Source organism: Pleurodeles waltl, chromosome 2_2 (assembly GCF_031143425.1).
Source record: "Pleurodeles waltl isolate 20211129_DDA chromosome 2_2, aPleWal1.hap1.20221129, whole genome shotgun sequence".
Classification (NCBI taxonomy): domain Eukaryota; kingdom Metazoa; phylum Chordata; class Amphibia; order Caudata; family Salamandridae; genus Pleurodeles; species Pleurodeles waltl.
This window is the reverse complement of record NC_090439.1, coordinates 926,131,670-926,149,381: the sequence shown is the minus strand read 5'-3', so window position 1 is coordinate 926,149,381 and position 17,712 is coordinate 926,131,670. Positions and strand designations below refer to the sequence as shown.

The window sequence follows — 17,712 nt, the reverse complement described above, 5'->3', positions numbered from 1 at the left end:
TGTCCTACATGGGTACCTTATCCTGAGGCTTTCCAGTGTGGCTAAAATAGAGGGCAAACCGATTGTCTCCTTTTATGAAGAATGTGTAATTATCTGACTCTGGAGGCACAAAGAATCCACTGAGACGAGCAACAAATGCTTCCTGGCCTATGGGCCCACTGTATGAAGCTGAATCAATCCATGATGCACCAATATATCCAGTGGTGTTTTCATTGTATGTGAGTGCATCTTCCAAGCGAGAAGGGTTGCTGTTGTTCCACAATTCAAGCATGAGCCCTCTGCCACCTAGAAATGGGAAGAACAAAGGCAGGATAATAACCAACTTGTAATATTAGTTCTTTTTTTTTTGTGGTTAAGTAATTACTGTAAAATTAACTAATAATGTCCATTTTAGGACTGTCACCTTTGTATAAAGGGTAATGCATGGAATATTTAGCATACTTACCTGGAAACAGAGTTGTGAAGTCAAATGTGTCTCTTGTTGGTTTCGAGGGAGCCTTGCATGTTATTCTGGTATCTGTATGAGATTGAACATCACACCTATGTCCTGTAATAAAGGTAATGTTACACATTTTATTGTTCAACAGTGCTGAATCTGTTACACTGCTGAGCACAGTAACATTCATTCTTTTGAATGCACACTGTAATATGAATGTGATATGTACCCTTTTTTGAATTCCTTAGAAACAACTAAAACAATATTTTTTGTAATGTAAAGGAATCTCTCACCTGATCATCTGGACAATTAATTATGAATTATCATCAAGGAGAGATGAAAGTGGGTGATTTACAACTTAGTAGTTAAGAACAAAATTACTTACTTTCGTGAAAGATGACCATTTGTGCAGATAAAGTGTTCCTGGACTTTTTGAGGACTTCCCTGCAATAACTGCAGAATTTTAAAAATTCTAAAATTATTTTAACAATTTTTTCAGGATTTGTGCAGTTTATGGATCACACATCTCAATAGATGTACATTGTAGAAAATTTAATTTGCATGGTGAAACTCTCCATGCTTTTGTCTTTTTGAATCCTGTGCTCTACTAAAATGCATTTATTCTCACAGTACTTTCCCTCTACTATGGAACTGGTCTGGCTGCCTTTCAGAGACTAAAGATGACTAAAGATGACAATGGATAATATTGCAATATTAATGCTTACCCTATTGTAATGCAATATTAAAAGTTCTTCCTGCCCTGCCTATATTGGTCAGTTTTTAAATTGCTTATTATGATAATTGTTCCCTGAATTTGAAGCCAATAAGGAAGAACAGGACCTTTAAAACAGGAATCGGACATATACCAAATGCAATCTGTTGGACTTTTTTTGCTTATGCAGGGCCATCCCCAATCTTTTTGCCTCCTGCCTCCTATTTTTTTTCTGACCTGTTGCTGTTGGCTTTTGAACTCTGAGCACTTTACCACTGCTAACCAGTGCTAATGTGCATATGCTCTCTGTGTAAAATTGTATGTAATTGGTTTATCCATGATTGGCATATTTGATTTACTAGTAAGTCCCTAGTAAAGTGCACTAGAGGTGCCAGGGCCTGAACATCAAATGCTACTAGTGGGCCTGCAGCACTGGTTGTGCCACCCACATGAGTAGCTCTGTAATCATGTCCCAGACCTGCCACTGCAGTGTCTGTGTGTGCAGCTGTAAATTCGACTTGGCAAGTCTACCCACTTGCCAGGCCCAAACCTACCCTTTTCTTACATGTAAGGCACCCCTAATGTAGGCCCTAGGTAGCCCCAAGGGCAGGGTGCAGTGTATGGTTAAGGTAGGACATATAGGGGGTCATTACAACCCTGGCGGATGGCGGAGAACCGGCGGAATTCCTTCCCTGGCACTGATAGGGGTCTCCCCCACCCCCACCCCCACTCCCACCCCTACATCCCCCACCACCTCTGCCACACCCCAAAGGTGGCAGGGTCCCACTCCCCACCCGACCCCCAACATAACATTACTCACACACACCCGACACGCATGCAGGCACCACCAACACACACACGCACACACCCCGACATACATGCCTACATCCACACACACAGTCAGACACGGACACCCACATTCAAACATACACGCACACATCCATACAGACATACCCACAGCCATACACGCACTCATTCCCATACACACAACACCCCCGCAAGCATACATGCACTCACACACCCCCTCTACATACACACACGCACACCCCCATGCACGCACACAACACCCCCTTCCCCCCTCCCCTAACGGACGATCGACTTACCTGGTCCGTTGATCCTCCGGGAGGGGACGGGAGCCATGGGGGCAGCTCCGCCGACACCACAGCGCCAACAGAACACCACCACGCCGAATCACAGAACGTGATTCACTGGGCGGTGTTCTGTTGGCATGGCGGTGGAGGTGGAGCAACCTCCACTTCCCCGCCGCCCGCAAGTATGGCTGTTGGCGGCTCTCCGTCGGAATAACGACGGAGAGCAGCCAACAGTCATAATACGCCGAGCGGCAAACCGCCTGCACAGGCGGTCTTCCGCACGGCGGTCCCTCGGCGGTCTTGCAAAAAGACCGCCGAGGTCGTAATGACCCCCATAGTATTGTGTTTTATATGTCCTGACAGTGAAATATTGCTAAATACGTTTTTCGCTGTTGCAAGGCCTGTCCCTCTCATAGGTTAACATGGGGGCTACCTTTAAATCTGATTAAAGTGTAGATTCCCTTTGGGAGTGGATGGACATGTGGAGTTTGGGGTCTCTGACCTCACAATTTAAAAATACATCTTTTAGTAAAGTTGATTTTAAGATTGTGTGTTTGAAAATGCCACTTTTAGAAAGTGAGCATTTTCTTGCTTATACCATTTCTGTGACTCTGACTGTTTGTGGATTCCCTGCCTGGGTCAGTTTGACAGTTGGGCTTGTTGCACCTCAGACTAGACAGTGACACAAAAGGAGCTGGGGTGTAGTCTGCATTTCCTGATGAGCCACCTGTGCTAGGAGGGAGGGGAGGAGTAGTCACTTACACCTGAAAAGGCTGTGCCTGTCCTCACACAATGCAGTCTCTGACCCCCTGGTGAGTGTCTGGGGCCTGGCGTGGGCAAGGCAGGATTTCACATTCAAAAGAGGCTTTACTTTGAAGTAGGCCTACTTCAAAGGAGAAATTGGGTATTAGAAGGGCACCCAAAACCACAGACTTTAGAACACTTCTGGAAACAAGAGGAACCTCTGCCTGGAGAAGAGCTGAAGAGCTGAGGAAGAAGAGCTGCCCTGCCTGTGACTGTGCTTTGTGGAGCTATCCTGCAGTTGCTGCTTCTGCCAGAGTAAGAGGGCAAAGACTGGACTTTGTGTGCCTTCCATCTTGTGAAGAAATCTCCAAGGGCTTGATTTAGAGCTTGCCTCCTGTTGTTTGAAGTCTCAGGGACAGCAAATACTTCTCTCTGCCAGCACCTGGAATCTCTGGAGAGACTCCTGCTCTGACAAGTGGTGCCCCATCCAGTCCCTGGGCCCTTGAATAGAAAGCTGGTGGAAATCCAAGAAAATTGACTTCGGACGACTTCGGACTGACGCTGCTGCTGAATCAGGTGACGCTGCCTGCAACTGACTCTGTGATCTTCGCTGGAACGCGATGACCTTCGCAGGCCCGATGCCGCTGCAGCCCCACTGAGGTCCGTGACTCAGTGGAAGTTGCCGCACCACGTCGTGACCGACACCGCTCGAAGTGCGCGGATTCAACGTTTCGCACAGACACTGCGATCCCCGACTTCGCGCATTGACTTGTTTTCACTCTTCACCAAAGGTACTGTACTTAGGGGTCTACGCGACTCCGTGTCCAGCGCCGCTGGTTTTGGCTTGTTGGGAACGACTCCGTCACAATGCCGTGTTAACACCTCATCGAAGCATTTTGTGTTTCTAAGCGCTATTTTTGAGTTTAATCTTTAAAAATTCATAACTTGACTTGTGTATGTCGGAATTTTGTCATTTTGTTTTTGTTTTGTTTACATAAATAAATCCTATTTGTCTAAACTGGTGTTGTGCCATTTTGTAGTGTTTTCATTAAGTTACTGTGTGTGTTGGTACAAATACTTTACACCTAGCACTCTGAAGTTAAGCCTACTGCTCTGCCAAGCTACAAAGGGGGTAAGCAGGGGTTAGCTGAGGGTGATTCTCTTTTACCCTGACTAGAGTGAGGGTCCTTGCTTGAACCTGACTGTCAACTAAAGACCTAATTTCTAACACAATCTATATGAATTCTTATGATATCATATGTCCAATAAACACAAAGCAAAGTATAATAGGTTGGTGCATGGGAACTGCTGGCACATGTAGAATGCAATATAGTAGCATTGGAAAAATGACTTGGCAAATAAGATAAGATCGTAATCGAGCCGGCGGCAATGTTGAGGTGTGTCGGGTGCAGCAGCAGCTGTCGCACATTTCACTGCCCGTAATTCGGGCAGTGAAATGCGCGATGGGGCTGTGCATGGGAGCCCTGAGCAGCCCATGCCAAGTAAAGAGGTAGTGCATAGGCCCCCAGGGGCCCTCCCACACCTCCATTCCACCAGCCTTTCCATGGCGGTAAATGGGGACTCGGGGACTGTTGGGGATTACATCTGCTGGGAACGCCAGGCTGCAGACTGGCTGCAGCCTGGTGGAGTCGGCGGTATGATCGTGGCGGCTCAGCCAGGTTCATAATGAGGCGCTCGAACCGCCCTGTCTGCGGCGGTCCGACCGCCAGCCTCGTAATGAGGCCCAAGGTGTTGAAGTCAACAAAAAGAAAAAAGTCAATACAGTTGGAAAATTAATTGCAAAAGTCACTGATTAAATGTGTTGTTGGAGTAAAAATAAAAATAATTCAATTGAATCAGTTTTAATGTAAGTTTATTAAGGCAATTGCCTTAAAATTATAATACACAATCTCAACATGCAAGGATCCTGAACACTTATAGTGACAATTATCATTTGATAAATTATAAATAGCCATACTATCATACAATATAAATGTGGGAAATATGATTTCATTCACTGCAAATAATTGTTAACCTAAAGAGAGAGCACAACTAAAACAATCACATCTGGCTAATCAACTGTATAACTACAACACGAGTAAAAGTAAATTGTTTAAAAATAGGACAAAAAACCTACAGCGATAGATTAAATGTTGGACAGTCAAATATTAAATAATGTTTCAAATTTTACATAATTGTCCCAGGCGCTGGATTTGCCTTCTGATCTTAATCCTAACTGTAAACCCCAAGCTCTCAAAGTGTAGCCACTTAAAAGAAAGCCCTTTCCAATTTGGATAAACTCAGACTTTTGTGGGTTTATGTAAGACTTAATAACTCTCTTGATTGTGTTGCACTTTATTGAACACTGTGCATTGCATCTTAAGTGCTGGATGACTTGCAATTCTTAAAGATTTATATTCCACAAGGAAGCTGACAAGGACACAGTGAAGCTTAGTTCAGTAACTGCCATGAAGTTAAATATAATTGTAACATCAAAGCATGTATAGCTGTGTTTATCAGGAAAGAGACCAGTCATTTCAGTCTAAACCCTTCCAAACTACTCAAATATCCCTGTTTATGAAGGGACTTCACAACAAAAATAAAAACATATTTTAAAAGAGGTTGAGGATAAGGGAACTTTTCATAGAACATGGAAATGTCAGTTGTATTTGTTATCTGGGACACTTTACTAGAACCTGTGGTCATATTTGTAATGCTAAAAAATGTTACCATTTAGTGAGTTCAGCATTAGCTCATGTTTGATAATGTGTACTAAGTTGCAGGGCAACTCTAAGAGAATTGGCACTTAGAAGTTGTGCTTGAACAAGATTTATGTAAAATGGTAACAAATGTAAACGTTTATTGCAGTATAGAATTAAGTTTGAAGAGGGTACTCTTCACATAATGCCACATATGAACGAAAAACAGAGCACACAAAGAAACCATAGAGTACAAGGAACCCACTCTACAATGAACATACCTCCAAGGAGAACACTGATAGGCTGATCTGTGTCATCAAAATACTGTCCAGTTATTGTTAGCAGATTTCCACCTTTGGTGCTTCCAGCAGAAGGTGAGATTCCAGAGACAACTGAATAAAAGTTTCATAAGATGTTTCAACTCAATAAACTGTGAGTTACAAGGTACACATTTATGTTTTTGCTTTAAGCTAGCATATGTTTAATGAAATTTAGCTATAAGAGTTAAACTTTTACATGTATCACTAAATATGTCCTATTTTCTAACAGTCAAAATCAGAGAAGAATCTAAAATCATGTGGGAGACAATTGGGGTTCAGAGCTTGAAAATGTGTTCCCACAAAAAATGCTACATGCACGGTTGAGGGTGTTGCTTGGGTTTCAGAAATCTGTCCTAACAAATGCTAGATGAACATTTGATACTGCAATTCTGTTTTTGGCTGCAAAAATCAATTTTATTTGGTCACCTATACAATTCTGAGGGTTTAGGCACCTCCTCCTTGCATATTTGCTGTGGAAAATTCACAGTAGAGAGGCATTGACAAGCATTGTTTTACTAAGAATTTTCAAATGACTTTAAGTGACGTAACCTTACGTAATAGATTATTTTTAAAATTATTGATATTTATGGATCATTGGCTATAGAACATGTTCAAAGACTTTCTTCTTATTTCCTAGAAATCAGTACATGCTTGCCAGAACTCTGTTGATTGTAACAGGGGAGAATGCAAAATTTATACCTGCATAGGTCTGAAACATTGCAATCTTGTTTACTGAGGACACAAAATAGGTATTCAACTGTGGAGCACTCCTGTGGGAAACAATGACATGAAGAACTCTTAGATCCATATTTTCCTGACAATCATTCGCATGCCATGTGACAGAATAATGAAAACAATTGTTCAATCAATACCATTCAATTTCTGTTTATAAATAAATAAGACAAATAGAAGTGTTAATATTTGCGTTTTGAGTTATATTGTTATTTGAATGTCGCTAATCAAAACAAAGTTCTAAAAACGCATGCCCTACCTTCTGAAATGGTTCTTAGGGCTCCTGAAAGACATATCAGGCTACACGAAAATGTTACTAATTCTCTTGAACAAGCATAATGACTTCCTGAAAGGGCTGTCTTAGGCCCTCGAAGAACTATCACACCTTCTGTAAAGGATTTGTGCCACCTGCTGAGGTTTTCAGAAATGTGTAGCAAATACTAAAAACTTGAGTGAGCTGTGGGCTCCATAAAAGTTATTATTCCTCCTAAATGAATGGATCTCCTTATACCTGCCAAGTCATCTATACACAATGGAGCTTTAAGTACACAGTGACAAGTAGCATTGTGTAACTGTTCACAGTGAGGTCATAGTTTTCCCAATATTTAGCATGCCCTTATTGTATATATTATATAAAAGGGAAAGGGTGTTTAATAAGCACCCATCAGTACAGACTTCAGGAGTGATTTAGTTTATTTAAAAAAGTATTTTTTAATATGGCAAAGGCACTTTTCTTTGCCACATGTTACTACATTACTTCTGAACATCAGCCGAGCCACACCATAGTGGTGTCCTCCACAGCTGTACATTTTTGTCATATGTATCTATTGGTGGTGTCAATACATACTGCAGCCTACATATGACATTTAACTTCCTCGACACTAGTGCATTTTTTACAACATCTTTAATGACTTTACCAAAATGATAAAGAAGACAATGCAGTGAAACCAAGGTATTGTCATGTTTGGCAGAGTCTTTGTGTAATAAAAAAGCATATTACGTGCAAGCTAGGCCTGAATACATCTAAGTGTGGTTGCAGTAAATATTAAGATAATGTATGGAATAGACAAAAGGCCTACAAGAGCAGAACAATTTCTTTGAATGGTGATTCTAACAGTGTGTGTTTGCTGAACACAATTTTTCTTTAGAAAAGCCATGTTTTATGATACCATTTGAGCTAAAAGGACTGAGAAGGAAGAACTTCCACTTTGCTAATGCAGGATTTGTACCCATAGCTGCAAGGGAAGATGGCCTTGTAAATAACCTTACTGGAAGGAAGGAGAGAGAAGCAGCAATACCTTCCATAGCTTCCATATGCTTCTGCAAAGGGACATTTTTAGGGGTGAGCGCAAAGCGCTCCGTCCCCTGTAGTAATCTCTCTTTGGACTTCCAAACACTCCCATGTCACACTAGTCACTTTCATTGGTTTGTAGTCTTGCTTTTTAAAATCTGCTTGCTTTCATTTGTGAAAGGCATGCATACGTCATGCCTTTTCCAGTGTACCTACACAGCACCGGTAAACTACAGAAAACATATGATGCTCGATGTTTTCAGCATGGTTTCCGGACTACTTTATCTGTTTATTTTCCACGCAGCACGACCGCGCTGGTGTTTATATAGCGCGTTTGCGCTGTATTTTTTTTCTTTTAATTTGTGTGACAAGAAAAGTCTGGTTAGGAGTTCACAACGCTAATAGCTTTAACTCGAGCAAATTCAAGACCCGTTGCATTGAAAATGCTTGTTTCATATTTTTGTAGCAAAGAAAGTAGGAGCCCAGCACAAGTGACCCCTTATCATTAGTGGAAAGTTATACAAGGTACTCGTTAAGAGTTCTGATATGTGCCACCAATGGGGCACTTTTTCACATTTGTGTAGCGAAGTAGGAGACTTGAACAAGTGACCCCTTTTTATTAGTGACAAAGGTATATAGGGTAGCAGTGAAAGGCTTCCAAATTCTTCTGCAAAGGTACAGTTTTTGCACATTTCTGTAGCAAAGTATGAGCCAAGCACTAGTGACCTCTTTTCAGAAGTGGCAAATTTATGTCTGGTAGGGGTGACGTTAAATACACAAACCTGTTGCTGAGAGGAAATAATGAAGAGCTGAAATCCAACTGCTACACAATGACAGTCTAGTCAAAGTTTAGTAAACATGTAGGGCCCTATTCACAAAGGTAAACTTAGACATTTGGTCTAAATTTAGACCAAACATCTAAGTTTACGACTTTGGGAATTCACAAAGGGCATTTATGAGGAATATCTTCAGGTCCGCACTCAGGGCGGATCGCCACTCTGAGTGCGCACCTAAAGACAGTACTCATAAATGCCCTCTGTGAATTCCCAAAGTCGTAAACTTAGACTTTTGGTCTAGGTTTAGACCAAACCTCTGAGTTTACCTTTGTGAATTGGGCCCGTAGAGTTATTACTCTTAGGTGACTGACAATATACAAATATTTTGAGTAGGCAGTAGAGTAACAGGTTAAAGAAGTGTGATGAAATATGATCTGGCTTTTTCTAACATTTGCTATTTCAGTTGTCTACAATTATGCACATTCTGATTCGCATGATTAGTATACTCATGCTTCAAAGTAAAAAACTGTATAGCTGTAAAATGCCAACTGTTGTTTATTTATACTGATTTTGAGGTACTAGTGTGGAGTTCCATCAAACACCTGCAGGTATGAGGTTCTCCCATAGGTATGTCTGTATCTCCCACCCCTCTCCCTCCAATTGAGTATAAATCAATGCAGGCAGTAGTGAGTGGCTCCTGCCAGTTCTACCTTTTTCCCAAAAGAGTTACACTTCTTTTTGTGGGAAATGAGATCTACTGGGTGTGACCCCAATAAACCCGAAGTGAAACATAACACCTTTTTTTGAGGAAAGAAACACACATTTTGTCAATTTTAAGTAATGGTGTAGTGTCCTAAGCGAGCAAAATCGAACAGAAAAAATTTGGAAGGCCACAGCAAAAATTATGCAGTTTCTTACAGTGGTTTTCACATATTTCAATTAATGACAATATCCTTGAAAAGCCATTGAATTTACATATATCCTTCCCATTGCGCTTGCATTTACCTACTGCATAGTTCTATTTTTCATGCCTTATAAAAAAGACTTTTGTTTCTTTAAAACGTGTTGCCTTTTTTCAAGGTGTTAAGCAATACAGTGCAAACATAACAGCTCACCCCCACAGAGAGCGTTTACAAGTAGAATTTCAATTGAACCTAAAAAACACAATGACACTCAACAATTAAGGAATTGATTTTCTTTGTAATATCTGAAATGTGGTTTACCGTCCGTATTGGGCATCCAGAATGAAGCTGACATTATGATGGCCTGTGACAATCAGAAAAAATAGAAAGTTTAATATGGTATCTTTTCAGAACATAAAAATTGTGACCAGAAATTGCCACTTACCAACATATGTTCCAGTCATTTTGCAAGTAATGGTTCCCATTTCATTAAAGGTAAGCTGTAACCCATATCTAAAGGAACAAGTCAAAATAATTACCAGATATATTTTCTGCATACTGTTCACTGTATACTATAATACAATGAAAGTAAGTAGAGTTTACACAGGAACTTCTTTGGAGTTGTCAATTACTGCACAAACTATTCACCAGAAATACTTACTAACATAAAACCTATGGACCAGTCTTTGGCCTCAGAAAACACTTGAGAGTAAAACATTGACAGGTTCAGTAAAATATCCTCAGCAATTTAAATGGTTCCGTTGCATAGCTGTGAGATTGCTAGCACAGCTGCCTTAATAAAATATTTTCATGAGAGTTTATGTATTCTGAATAATACGTTTGTGTAAAAAGTAAAATAACACAGAAAAATAATGCACGCATTTGAAAATGTGATCATGAAGAAGGCCACCAATGTTAACAAAGTGTACTTATCAATTATTAAATAATATGAAATGTTGGATATATGTTAGACAAATGCAGTAATATGTCATATTAAGGATTATGAAGTAGGCTTTAGCTTTATTAATTGTAGGCCTTAATTTAGTGAGTGTCGTGGCCTACTTTCCAGACCTGTAAAAGCTGTATTTCTTGGCATTTTATGAAATTGCTGACCAAGTGAATTAAACTGTGAATGTCTATTGTATTGTGTAAATGTGCTTAATGTAAGCTTTTCGTGTAAACCGACTACTGGGAGATGATGGTTTTGCTAATGCAACATTTTATGTGTAATTGATATGGGACTGACTTTCCCAGGACAAGAACAATGAAGATACTGACTAGAGAAGAAGCTGCAACAATATTGTTACCTGACAAGCCGGATGATGAGGACATCGCAAGATGAACCAATCAACAATATGAGAACAGAGTAATATTAAAATTCATAGATTTGGGATATTAGTTTTATTGGACAGAGTACGAACATACAATTAACTGACCAATAGGGATTTGGGGGATATGTTAGCTAACTTTGACTTAACAACACTGCACAGACAGTCATTCTGCCCATATTTTCCTGATCAAGAGGTTACTATTTTCTTATGCGTCTTTACTAGAGACATGCTTAACTTTAATGCTTATAAACTTTGCCCTTTTAAATTCTGATGCTGAAGCCTGATACTTTGCCGATTAACTGATGTCCTGAGGATGAAGACTGATTCTGCTTTGCTGGTCCACCCTGAGGATAGGTATATTGCGAACTGTGATTATTATGCATATTTGCTTTTTCTTTCTAGGTACCAACTGTGCTGTTTTGATAGAGCCATAGTTAGATGTTCTAAATGTGTATTACTAAATTGTTTTGCATGAAGCCCAATATGCTGATGCTAATCTGATGATAGTTAGGGATTCTCACCAATGACTTACAGTAACAGGGACTAATGTTCGATGAATTTCTCTGCTAAACTTAATGTACTTTCATTTCACTGACGCAGTTGACTTTGCTATTGATTTGCACCTCAACTTTAAAATGTGTTGTAGTTCAAGCTTTGATTAGATTGCGTTTCTTCTGCCGCTTTGGACAACCACTGTTGTTTTTGTATGTGTTTCATTAGATTTTAAGATTGATCTACATGACCTTAGCATTGGTAATATAAGGAAATAAACATTCCAAACTTTTACTAACGGTGTGGTTATTCATGACTGAAAGGTCATGGTGCGTGATAATTACTGACTGCATTGATTATTGATTTTTTGATTACTAATGATTGTTGATCATTGTGTATTGATTATTGATTATTTACTGAAGCTATGGCAAGAACGTCTTAATTGCTAATCAAAAGGTTCATCACCCTATTCCGGTCCCCTTATAAGTTTACTTATTAAGGTCAGAGGCGCTAACAAGATCGTCACCTTTAATCTAAAAAATAGCTTAACCTTGTTACTATTAGACTAACCTCAATTTTTAACCTCAAAGAGGCATTTGATAAAAAGTACAAATATGTGATTAAGCGGTGTCATTTTTTCAGAGTTCTATTCTCTTGTGGACATGTAACAGAAATCTTCTCAGCTGTGCATTGGCAGGACAAGGGGCCCTTGATGGACTTTTATGTTTAACTTTTCTATAGTCCATTGAAAAGTTTGTTTTATGAAATTTTGGTCTTAAAGTAGATGGATCACATGAAGAGTTTTATTGAGAGAATGGACTGAGAAGGGGAATTTAATCCAATACATTTAATTCAGCCATGTGCAGCGGGGAGGACCATCCAACCTCCATCACTGGCCAACCCTGCTTGTCCCAGCTCTGAAGCATTCCCAGGGAACATAGTACACACTATTTAGGTCTATGCCATGCACATTTGCATGGTTGTTTTAACTTGTATCTGAGTATGGAAAAAGAAGATATCATATTTTTCAAATAATATGTGGAACTAACCATGAATTCATGGGTTACAGACTTGATTACAAAAGCCAGACCAACAAATATGTGTACTGTTCATTTTTCACAAACCACTGAATTAATTTACACAAATCAAGCAAAGATACGTGTCTGAGTGAAGATCTACTTTCATGTAAATTTTAGTGTTTTTCTGTTCTGCTTTTTTGGCTGTAGCACAAAGTATGACATTTCAAAAGCTAAAAACCTGTAAATTGATGATTGTTCTTAAAATGTGTTGTGCAGGTCATAAAATGGCAGCAAAGTTATAGTGAAAAACGATTTCATAGGATAAAATTGCTAAACATAACTGCAAAGTACACACATACAAGTACAATTAAAATGAAGTGATGATCAGCTTTGCGTTATAACACTTCAGTGTATTTTAAAAAGACTCTGAAAATCACTTAAAGAGAGACACAGTGCAGTTACCATCATGAATTAAAACGGGAAAAACACTGACATTTGCACATTAACTTCACAATCCAAAACTCACAGAACACCCAGAAGAACTATAAATCACACACCAAATGCAATGCTCATCCCCTTAGTCTTGATTTTACAGACATAATTACAAATGCTGTAAATAATCTTACAGATGAGGTTAACTATCATATTACCCTTTCACCTATAAAATTGATGGTTATGAATTTTGTATGCTTTATGGGTCTGAGTATGTATTATAATCAAATTTGTTTTTTGGTGTTGATTCTTATTGGTGTAAGTATTGTGAGGTCATATACATTGCATTGTGGGCCACCAAACCCCAAATTAACTGATAATTTGGCTGATTCATAGTTGCAATAAGGAGGTTTGGCTTGGCATATCTGAAACAAATAAGAAATTCAATGCCAGGTGAAGCATGCTTGTCACCACTAGTAAAATAATAATGTAATTTAACATTTAGGGGCTGATTATGAGTTTGACAGATAGTTTACACCGTCTGCCGAACTTCCCACGGGGAGATTGCCGCCATAGTGGATACCTCCCCGCCAGCTCCTTTAAGAGTTTCCCACTGGGTCAGCGGGCAGAAACCTGAGTTTCCTTCTGCTGGCCTAGCGGGCAACAGCATACAGCATTGTCTCTGGCTCGTAATCGAGGCGGCGGCAATGATGTAGAGTGCAGGGTGCACCACCACCCTCACAATGCTCACTGTCTGCATAGCATAGCAGACAGCGAACATTGCGATGGTGCTGGCCAGGGTGGTGGCCCCTGCACTGCCTATGGCAAGTGCGTGGGCAGTGCAGGGGGCCCCTTGCACCCATTTTCCACCAGCATTTTCATGGCGGTGGTATCGCAATGAAACCTCTGATGGAGAAGGGGGTTGTAATCCCCAGGGCAGCACTGCTTGCAGTGCTGCCCTGGCAGATTAGGACTGCAGCCACCACCAGACCCTGGCAGAGCTGGCTGTTCCCTGGCAGTCCGACCACTAGGGTTGTAAAGTGGTGGTCAGACCGCCGCATTGGCAGCAGTCTGACCGCCATCCGTGAGTCTGGCAGTCTAGTGACCGCCAGACTCGTAATGGGGCCCTTAGTGACTTTAGTTAGTTCCTTAATTAATCTGATGAAATCACACAGGTGCCAGTAATTAAATTTTTTCATAAACACAAAATAATATCAAGAATTTCTATATGCTTGGACCCCTGTGCACACCTAACTTTATGCTGCATTTCCATTGACACATAAAAGGTACAGAGAGGAATGTTTGAAAGTTGTCTAACAACTGGCAACTGCTCAGGGATAGTGTTCCAACCCACTGCTCTTTTGTCCACATGCCTCCTCAGTTTGGATTCAGGCATAAGCAAACCAGTATTGATCCTGTTCCAATAAGAACAGTCCTCCCTGAACTATCAGGCCAGGTCCTCCCTGAATCAGAATACAGGAACTCAGGACTGGTTTCATCCTGATTGGGGAAATTCAATGGGGAGTTGTTTGGTTCCAGTGACACAGTGGGCATGGGATCCACGTCTGGGCGATTTCTTGTAAATACCAATCATGCAGTCTTGTGGGGAATGGTATGCACATATAAGCACATTAGTCAACAGTAAAAATACAAATAAACTACTTTGATGGCCCTAAATATGCAGCAGCTGTATATTTATGTGCTTGGTACTTACAGAGTGTCTGAGTTTGGTACGAGCAGTTCACAAGGCATTCCACCAGCATAGGTTCTGAAAAAGTTAGACAGTGAATAGGTTTGATACGTTTGATTGTCGATGCAAAATGGCATCCATAAGACATTACCTTACATAACCTCTAATAAGTACAGTTAACTAAAACAAATGGGCAAGGCAGTAGCATCATTATATGCAATCTGTCAAAAATAAACTGCTCGCTAGCTGAGGCTGAAGACCATTTACCAGAATGCTTCAAGATGTAGACTATTATTACCTGCAATGACCTCAACGATGGCTGTGCTTGCATTAGGTGGCAATGGACCTTACAAATCAGGGAGAATGCAGGTACAAAGGAATGACGTCAAATTCTAACTTGCAGCAGATAATGTTCTGAAATTGCATATATTATATGTTGTATATACGTAGGTGTGCAGAGAGTGTTTAGCTAGTTGTTACTATTGTGATTTGTGAGGAGGGGCCATGACTCATGAGAGATGAAGCTTCCCCTCAGCGGTGGTAATAAGTAGCATATTTTCTCACATCAGTTATGTTGGACTGTGGTGAGAACATGGACGCTATTTTGCACTTTAGTAATAGATGTGGGAATGTGTAATTATTAGTGCACTGGCTCTAAGTAACATACATTTTTGAGCCACATTTGTTTTCATTGGCATGACATTAACTTATTTATTTTGAACCATCAGATGTGATCACCATTCAATGACAAATACATTTTGTTACAGGCATTTAATTTCCCCGGACACTATCCACACCGCCATACGATTTAACAACTGTATGACTGAGGTTGTAGGTTGGATGAGGCAGAATTGCCTTAAAATCAATCTGAAGTAAAACAAGGTTCTTTTGTTTGGGAGAGAGACAGCCTTCTGGAAAACATCCTGGTGGCTCCAACATATAGGTTCCCTCCCTGTCCTGGCTTTGAAAGTTAGGAACCTAGGAGTCATCTTTGATGTCAACTAGGCTTTTTCCAACCCGATTAGCAAGATCACCTCCTCTTGCTTCCTCTTATTAAAATCCTTGAGAAAGTTTGTCCAGTTTATTTCTTTTGAACTGTAGAAGCTGGTAATCATTGCTCTGGTGTTTTCCAGATTTGATTACGACAATGCACTTTATATGGACGCTCAACAACAGATTCTTCAAAATGCAGCTGCCTGTCTTTTGATAAAAATCCCAAAGTTTAAGTCAACCTCAGAAGCTCTGTTGCTGTTGCATTGGCTTCCCATAAGGAAATGAATTGCTTTTAGGGCACTAAGCACTGCTCATAGATCACTCCATAACATAAGTCCTGAGTACATTAAAACTAAATTAAAATGGTACATCTCCAGTTGAGCCGTCCATTCTGCTACATCACGAACTGTTGCAATTGCCCATTTTAATAACTTGTCTTAGGGTGGTCGAAGTTTTACCCTCAATGTCAGTAAATTTTGAAACAAAATGCCCTGGCATCTCTGAAATCAGGCAAGTTACAGGAGCACTTAGTATAGTGCCTAACGAGATCTAAATATAAAAATACCTTACTGGTCACCAAGTTGTCCCTTTATTTGTGGTGCCAGCAGGTATGATTAAAACAAAAGCAATAATGGAGACTGCTGGGTGTATTATGGTCCTAGGACCCTAATCTATGTGGAATTATTAATCAGGTGTCCTTCCTATGGAGCAGGAGAACTGTTTGAGTTCATAAAGTTGCTCCATGCTTGTACAGAGAGATCTCATAAATCAGACCAATCATCTCTGCTTCAGAAAACAACTAAAAACCTGGCTTTTTACATCTCCACTAGTCAGCTAGCAGAACATTTGATTATATCTAACAGGCATTAGTGCCAAGGCACCTGGGGGCAATCACACACTCTATAAATACTATAAATATCAATATCAGATCTGAGGTGACTTGCAGAGCACTTCAATACTGTTAGTATAGCTTACCTCAAAATTCGGACATTTAATCCATTAGAGCTGAGGGCGGTATTACTGCCATAGACATCAGTTAGAATCCTTCCACTCATAGTGATCATAGAACCTGCCATATCACATAAATTACATCACATTAGTAAACAGTTCAACATACCCATTGCCAGATTCTTGGTGACACCAATACCTTTATTGTTGGAACAGAGAAAAGGGCAGTGTAGCCACTGCAGTGGGGGCAGTTCCAACACACGGGACTGGTGCACTTCAAGGGAAACCAGTAATACAAGAGCAGACCACAGTCCACTGGGGCGAAATCATCTGGCAACAGGGATCTTTCAAACATGCCTTTTAACAAACAGCAAAAGAGGACAACCAAAGGCACGATAATTACAATGCAAGAGTATTGAGCTAAACTGTAATTTTTGTGAAATATGACAGTAGTGTCCATTAAATGTGAAGGGCTATTTTACAGCTTTGTGTCTGTACGTCGAATAGTCTTATGCCCGGGTTCTGCATATGTAGGATGCAATTTGTGCTTACTCTGTCCTTTTTGTTGTGACTCATTTTTTGGAGAGTGAAGGAATACCTGTACCCTGTGTCTCCCTGAGATCTTGGCATCTGTTCCTTTCTAGACATGTTACTAAGCACAAGTTGGCAAAACAGGATTTTGGCATGGGTGATTATGCTTTTAAGCTATGAAAAATATGCAAAATACATTAGGAGCATCACACTGGGAGGCTACAATAATAAGCAAACTAGCATAAAATTCTATCTGCCAAGTATCACCACACAGATGTATAACCAACTATGCTGTTTAGCTGTATTGTATTGTATTTTTTTTACTTACCCATGACATGATTGCAAAGTGCTCTGATTGACGTTGGGTCCTGGAGGCCTCCTGAAGGGCATGGCTGAAAAGGGCATTGGTTGTAATTTGACTTACATGGGAGGTGTTGGGTAAGGTGTTTCATTGGGAGACATGCCTCTTTTGCATGCAGGATTGCTATTTGCAGGAAGGGGCACCTTCCTGCACAGAAACAATACTGGGAGGCCTTTTCCTCTTTCTATGTGTGCTGCAAAATGCAGCACACA

At 40.3% G+C, this 17,712-nt stretch overlaps 1 protein-coding gene across 2 annotated transcripts in view; it reads right to left on the bottom strand.

The window, feature by feature from the left end:
- Positions 1–17,712, bottom strand: part of LOC138282759 (fibrocystin-L-like) — a 455,872-nt gene that overhangs the window by 369,238 nt on the left and 68,922 nt on the right. For both annotated transcript variants that reach the window (XM_069220630.1, XM_069220631.1), the window contains exons 7-14: positions 16,636–16,729; positions 14,692–14,745; positions 10,149–10,216; positions 10,025–10,067; positions 6,702–6,772; positions 5,964–6,074; positions 446–547; positions 17–285 (exon numbers count right to left, since the gene is read on the bottom strand). In XM_069220630.1, coding sequence (XP_069076731.1) covers positions 17–285; positions 446–547; positions 5,964–6,074; positions 6,702–6,772; positions 10,025–10,067; positions 10,149–10,216; positions 14,692–14,745; positions 16,636–16,729 — 812 coding nt within the window. The remainder of the gene's footprint in view (positions 1–16; positions 286–445; positions 548–5,963; positions 6,075–6,701; positions 6,773–10,024; positions 10,068–10,148; positions 10,217–14,691; positions 14,746–16,635; positions 16,730–17,712) is intronic.